The sequence below is a fragment of the Alosa sapidissima genome, chromosome 3, assembly GCF_018492685.1.
Source record: "Alosa sapidissima isolate fAloSap1 chromosome 3, fAloSap1.pri, whole genome shotgun sequence".
Classification (NCBI taxonomy): domain Eukaryota; kingdom Metazoa; phylum Chordata; class Actinopteri; order Clupeiformes; family Clupeidae; genus Alosa; species Alosa sapidissima.
In genome coordinates, this window is record NC_055959.1 from 20,728,298 (window position 1) to 20,735,420 (window position 7,123).

General features: G+C 48.5%; 1 protein-coding gene across 1 annotated transcript in view; it reads left to right on the forward strand.

Annotated features, from left to right (window-relative positions):
• Positions 1-5,552, forward strand: part of LOC121705571 (glutamate receptor ionotropic, NMDA 2B) — an 87,684-nt gene extending 82,132 nt beyond the window's left edge. The window contains exon 17 of the mRNA XM_042086611.1: positions 3,285-5,552. Within this exon, the coding sequence (XP_041942545.1) occupies positions 3,285-5,552 (2,268 nt within the window). The remainder of the gene's footprint in view (positions 1-3,284) is intronic.
• Positions 5,553-7,123: the final 1,571 nt, after the last annotated feature.

The window sequence follows — 7,123 nt, forward strand, 5'->3', positions numbered from 1 at the left end:
TGGCCCCTCTTGCTGTAATTCTGAGTGCCTGGCGAAGGTGAAATGCCTGCAGTCGAAGCCACATGGCTTATTTACCGCTTCGCCACACGCCGTTGAGTCATTCAAGACTGCCCCGAACTTCCCCCTCCTGAGCTGCACGAAGCATTCTAGGTATAGAGAGGATGTACCGGACCAGAGAACTGCACTATCCCATAATATGACTCTTTGTACTGTCACTAAAAAAACCAAAGAGCTTTGAAATGTGTTCAAATATGTTTAGATTAATTATCATTTATCCCTGTAACTATGCAACAACCCAACAGTGTAAAACACTTGAGAATGTACTTATTATTCCTTATCTGATGAATGTGACTTGTTAATTACATTAGAATCAAACAATGCAAACATCAGTTTATTATTAATTTGAACAGAACATTATAAATTAAGTTTCAAAGGTTTCAGATATTGACTGATTCAATGACTGAACATCAGTGCATATCCATATAGCATGGCTTCCTCATATGCACACACAAATCTTTCAATTCATTAAATAAAACACAAGGTTTTGATGTCAAACTATTGTGAAAGTACACAACAGTATGAAATAATTGAGTTTAAGATTTTTCCTCAGCCTGCACATTATTAGAACCTTTCCTGCTTTTATAAATATGACACCATACCAGAACCTCACCAATGCAGAAATTACGCAGGCCACTTGAATTAGTTTTTTTTATGTGCATCATCATGCCATTGTTCTGAAGGCTAATTAACCTCAGTTTGTTCAATTAAGCTTCATTGTACTCACACTGTCTCATTTTGTGGCATGACAATCTCTCATTGTCTCACATGGGCTGAGGTTTGCTCTCAGAAACCACTCCTTACCACCCCTGAATCCTCTCGACTGATTCAGGGTTGTTTAATTTCACAGCATAATCCAATAAACGCTATCATCACCAGCACTGCTATTAACACCATAAACCCCACGCCGTCAAAATGAGAAATGCGTCACACCCGTCCCTCTATCTCACACACGTGCCAGAGGTTTGTGTGGGGCCACACAGTGCCACACTAACACCTTTCCTCTCTGTCTGGGCGAATGCCACCTGCACATCTGTCATACATGCCTCCGAGCTCATGTCGATGCAGCGACACTCAACCTAATCTGCATCCACCGCTAGCAGTAGAGCATTACTGACGTCATACCTTGAGCACAGAGTTAAATGTTGTACCACACATCCATAATCTTTTATGGATTATTTTTTTTATTTCTTGCTCACAGTGTGTCTCACTTTCAGCCTCAGGCCATAACTATTAGTATTTACACATTCCACTTAAATCAGCTGAAAAAAAGTCCTTGGCTCTTTTTTTTTTTTCACCGGCTCACAAATACTGGCATTCGTTATGCACCACATCATAGTGTGGGGGAGAGCATTCATCCAATGCCAGATCCCATAGGACAATCAAAGGGAACGTGCGCTCACACACACACACACTCCCTCTTTCTCTCTCTCTCTCTCTCTCTCACACACACACAGTCATAATTGCAAGAACATTCTGTCATTTAGTTTGTTTGTTTTTGATATCTGTAAACAGTTCATAAAGAAATAGTGGAAGTGAGCCGCCTTAATGGAGATGGAAGGCCAGTCCTGTCATTTGACATTAAACAGGTTTGGCAATGAGAAAAGGAAGTACATAGAAGAGTGTCAGTTAGAATTCGGCAGCTAAACCACAGTCAGGCTAAACAATCAGACAAGCATGTAAACAGGCAGAGAGAAACAGGAGGCCATAATGGAGGAGAATGAGGGAAAGGAGAAGCGCACTGCCTGACATGTCAGGGCTGAGGTGTGAGGACAGGTGCAGTCACACACGCAGATGGCCAAAGGTGAGGAAAACAAAACAAAGCAAAGGAGGAGAGAGAGTTGTTGCCTCACACCCTGGAGACGCACTGTATAAAAATAATCTCCATTTGACCCATCTCTGACCCCTGCCCAACGCGCTCACCCTAACTGAGGCTTGCGGCATCTTCACCTTTGACCGTGCATGTTGGCTGAAGGATCTCATTAATTGGTCAGTCATCTACAGACCAGAGAGAACCAGGAAATCATTTGGGGGCATTGATTTTAGCCTGTGTCTATCTGTCATCCCCATTTAGTCAAGTCTTATTTGCAGTTTTTTTGTTTGCATAATGGGTTATACATCATGGGCTGCAAATGGCACACTCCATCTTTCTGTCACTGTAGTGGCTGTGGTGCCTCCCTCACCCTCTCTCTGTCACTGTATGTAGTTTTTACTTTATGATGTTGTGTTAAATGTAGTCAATGGTGCATGTATGAGCCAGCAGGTATTGTTGCATGGAATTCTTATCACATTGAGAGGTATTGATTACTTTAATCCAGCATCTTCCCAAGGCCTGCATTGTTATCAGTCATTAGCTCCATCCTCCTCATCTTCCTATCTGCCTTGTCCCACTGCTGTTATTCCATCATTTTCCATTTTAAGGCTACATTGGTCATAGGTTTGGTAATGCGACAGCAGTATCAGTTTGTTGTGTCAGTTTCCATATTAAAACATCTGCCCTCAATTAGCCTCATTAATTGCAATGTATTAAGTGTAAGGAGAAGATCATTATCAATAGCTATAAACCATGCCATTTGAAAATTGTCACCCCTAAAGCCATTCTTTGAAGTGACCTGCATAGCCTATGGCCAGTAAAAAGTATTGGCATTTAAATGTGATCAGTAATTTGAAACCTCAGGTAAGATCTTTTGATATAATTTTTGGGCCAATGTCAAAAGGCTAATGCAATTTCAGCTCAAAATCTGTTAGCTTCATTGGCATGAGTTTCCACATTTTACAGTGAAATTAACGAAGGGTAAATGTTCTATAAAGTGTTTGAATAAAAACAAACTAAATTCAAATGGTTTGTTGTACAGAATGCTGTATATTATACTCACTGTAATCCCTGATGTATTGATGTATAGTGACTTTGCTGTTATATTGTGAGTACATCCATACCATAGATAGTCTAGAAGCAAGAGTGCTGTATGTGTACCTGATTACCCTTCCCCCTGAAGGATGTTACATCCTCCCCTACCTTACTGCCCTCCCCTATTTCAACCTTTTGTCTGGGTCTTTGGTCGCCTCCTGTTTACTCCTGTACACTTTTTCTTTCTTAGTAGTGATATATGTCTCTTTTCGGTGGCTTGACACAGAGCTCACTGTTTATGTTGCCATAAAACGGAAATCAGTTGAATTCATTTGGCAATTTGTAACGTCTATGTCTTCTTATATCTTCGTTCCTACAGGAGATCTACAGCTGCATCCATGGGGTTGAGATCGAGGACAAGCCCTCAGCCCTCAATTCACCCTCTGCCACCATGAACAACACTCATTCCAACATCATGCGCTTGCTGCGCACTGCCAAAAACATGGCGTCCCTCTCCGGCGTCAACGGCTCCCCACACAGCGCCCTGGACTTCATCCGCCGTGAGTCGTCCGTCTACGACATCTCCGAGCACCGCCGGAGCCTGGCCGGCCACTCCGACTGCAAGCCGCCCTACCTGCCCGACGACAACATGTTCAGTGACTACATCAACGAGGTGGAGAGGACTTTCAGCAACCTGCACCTTAAGGACAGCAACCTCTACCAGGACCACTACCTGCACCACCACCCAGCCTCTGGCTCTATGCTGGGGCTGACTGGACCTCTGCCCAATAGGCCTCACAGCGTGGGCAGCGGTAGTTCCCTGGAGGGGGGCATGTTTGACTGTGACAGCCTTGGAGGGGGAGTGGCGCCGATTTTCACTACACAGCCAAGGTCTGCTCTGACCCACAGGAATATGAGCAAATTTGACTTGTTGTCCAGCCAGACTCCGCCATCAGGACCAGGCTTCAAACAGGGCCTGGCTGACCTCTATGGGAAGTTCTCCTTCAAAGGCGGGGCATCCAGTTCGGGCTACATTGCTGGCCACGACCGGTACTGCGGTGGTGGGGATGACGGCAACATCAGGTCCGATGTCTCGGACATCTCCACACACACAGTCACCTACGGCAACTTGGAGGGCAACGCTAAGAAGCGTAAGCAGTACCGCGACAGCCTGAAAAAGCGGCCGGCATCAGCCAAGTCGCGGCGTGAGCTGGACGAGATCGAGCTGGGCTACCGCCGGCGGCCCCACCACAGCCACCACCACTACTACGGCCACCGCTCCGTCTCGCCGCCTCCGCTTTTGCCGTCGGAGCGCAAGCGAGGAGGGGTCACCTCCTCCACCTCCTACCTCTTCCAGGATAAAGAGGGCCTGAGGGACTTCTACCTGGACCAGTTCAGGCCCAAGGAGGGCGTGCCCCAGTGGGAACACGTGGACCTGACCGACGGCCCTGGCGGCGGTGGCAGAGTTGGCGGGGGCAACTGCGCCAGCCTGGTGTCCGTGGACGACTTCCTGAAAAGCAAACCCAAGAAGTCGGAGAGTAAAGGCTCAGGGGTCGGGGATGTGGTGGGCAGCGGCGGCGACTGGGAATGCCGAAACTGCAGAGCCAGCTCGACTAGCGTCGGGGGCAAGCAGATGTCACTGCACGGTGCAGGAGGCGGCGGGTACTCTGGGGTGGGCTGTGGGGCATCCGGTGGCGGCGGGGGAGGCGGAGGGGTCAGTAGCCGCCCGAGCTCGGCCACGTGCATGCGCTGCGAAGCGTGCAAAAAGACGGGTAACCTGTACGACATCAGAGAGGACAGCAACCACCTGCTGGAACAGCTGGGGGAGGGGAAGGGCCCGACTCAGGCCCAGCGCAGACGTTCCGGCTTCAGTGGCAAGCCCCTGCGTCGGCAGCACTCCTACGACACGTTCGTGGACATGCAGAAGGAGGAGGAGGCCGGCATGGCCGGCGTCCTGGGCGGGATGGGCCGGGCCGGAGGCATGGGTGGCGCCGGGATGGACGCCATGCTGCCTCCGCCACGGAGCGTGAGCCTCAAGGAGAAGGAGCGCTACATGGATGGCAGCAACCCCTTCGCTCACATCTTCGAGAGGCACGGCGGCTCAGAGCGCGACCGGGACCGAGACCCCTTTTACGCCGGCGGCGAGCGAGCCAAAGGCCCTGGGTCGCCCTTTGGCCTGTTTCGGGGCGAGGGCCTTCACCGGCGCTCGGTGGGTGAGAGGGACATGCGGGACCGTGGTTTGATGGAGGGAGGGGTTTACTCACTGTCGAAATCCCTCTACCCCGACAGGGTGAACCAGAACCCCTTCATCCCCACATTCGGCGACGACCAGTGTCTCTTGCATGGCGCCAAATCGTACTACATCAAAAAGCAGCAGCAGCAACAGCTGCCCAAAGGGAGCCGCACGGACTTGCGGAGCTCGGTGGGGGTCACCTCCTTTCTGCCAGCCTCCGCTACAGCAGGGGTAATGTCCAATGTGGCCCAGAGGTTCCCCAAGGAGCTGTGTCTGGGTGGACTGGGCCCCATGGGCAACCATCTCGGTGGGCCCAGTGGGAGCAAGCTGGGTCTGGGTCCTCAGCGACCCTTCAACGGCTCCAGCAATGGCCACGTGTACGAGAAGCTCTCCAGCATTGAGTCAGACGTGTGAGGGGGGGGGGGGGGGGTGTGGGGGGAGAGGGCCAGCAGCGCGGCAGAGTTCAGAGAGTTGGAAAGTGGCTAATGGGGGATGGCGTGATGCCATCTCCGCTGCAACCACTCTCCTGAGAGACTAGAGTGTGGTTACAGAGAGCCATCGGAAGATGGGAGAGAGGACAGACACAATGAACTGGCTAGCCGTTATGGGGAAATGTTTTTACATTTAATGCCAGGAATAGAAGTGTTTTGTCCATGTGTGTGTGTTCAGCTGGGTGGGTGGGGCTGGGCAAAAAACTGCAGGAATCAAGAGAGCAGACACACAGGTACACACACACACACACACACACACACACACACACACACACACACACACACACACACACACACACACACACACACACACACACACATTTGCGGTTGTTGCATCCATTTACATAGAACAAAAGGTTCTCGCGTTACCTCACAGCATTAGTCACCAGTTACGAGAATGTTCCGTGCTCTGCCAGTGCTTCGGCAAAAGGGAAGGCTATCATTGCCTGCCATTTTAGCGCAAAGCGCCAAAGCCAAATGGAGATATTCAACCCCCTACAGAGTGCTAAGGAGAAAAGGAAGTTGTGGAGCAGAGTGTCCATCTGGTGAAGTGGCAGGAGAGTGAGAAAGAGAGTGAGAGAGAAGGGGAAAGAGAGAACGCGCTAGAGAAGGAAACGAAAAAAACTCTTGTGAATGAAACCAGGGAATGGCTTAGTTTAATCTCCATTCCTGCCCCCACCTGTTTACTGATGCTCTCTCCTCTGCTCTCCTCTCTTCTCTCCTCCACTGCTCTCTTATTCTTGCCCAGCGCACCACAACATGTGTCTTTTATCTTTATTTGCTATGGAAATACAATCATGAATGAAAATATTGAATTCTTACTGAAGTTAACAGGGTACTATAAACCTAATAATACAAATATCATTGTGAATAGCAAGGATTAATACTAGTAATGATTATGATAACACTGGTTATGATATTAGGTTTGTGTTTTCTTTCTTTGACGTTTAAAACCTTTAAATAGTACCAGTTATTTCAATGTCAGCCGACTACGGCAGGAAACTTGTCAACCTTGACTTACTAACCTGAGTGACTATGAAGGTCTTAGGGTTGGTTGTTTTTATTTGTTGTCATCCATGTCTTGTTATTATTTAGTAATTAGCTAATTGTTGAAGACATTGTTTGCTTAGTGGGTAAACTATTGTGTCATCGGAAAACAAGAGATTGAAAAGAAACACTGCAACTGTGATGTATTGATTAAGATTGATAGTGGAGTGTTTCCTGATTGTGGATGGATTCTGACCTAATGGTTGGATGACATGACATGAGCATTTGGTACTCAGAGGTCTTCATCTGTGGGTCTACAAATAATTTATATAAGAAATATTTTACGGGAGATTTTATGGGCTAACATGATGGCGTCTGCTGATAGGGGTACGTGAAGGACATGCTAACTAATTGTACCCTGCTGTGATGAAGTTGGACTTGATGTGGATGTTGTGTTACATGGACACAGGCCTGTTCCGTTTCCAGTTCCATAAATGCAATGCTCTA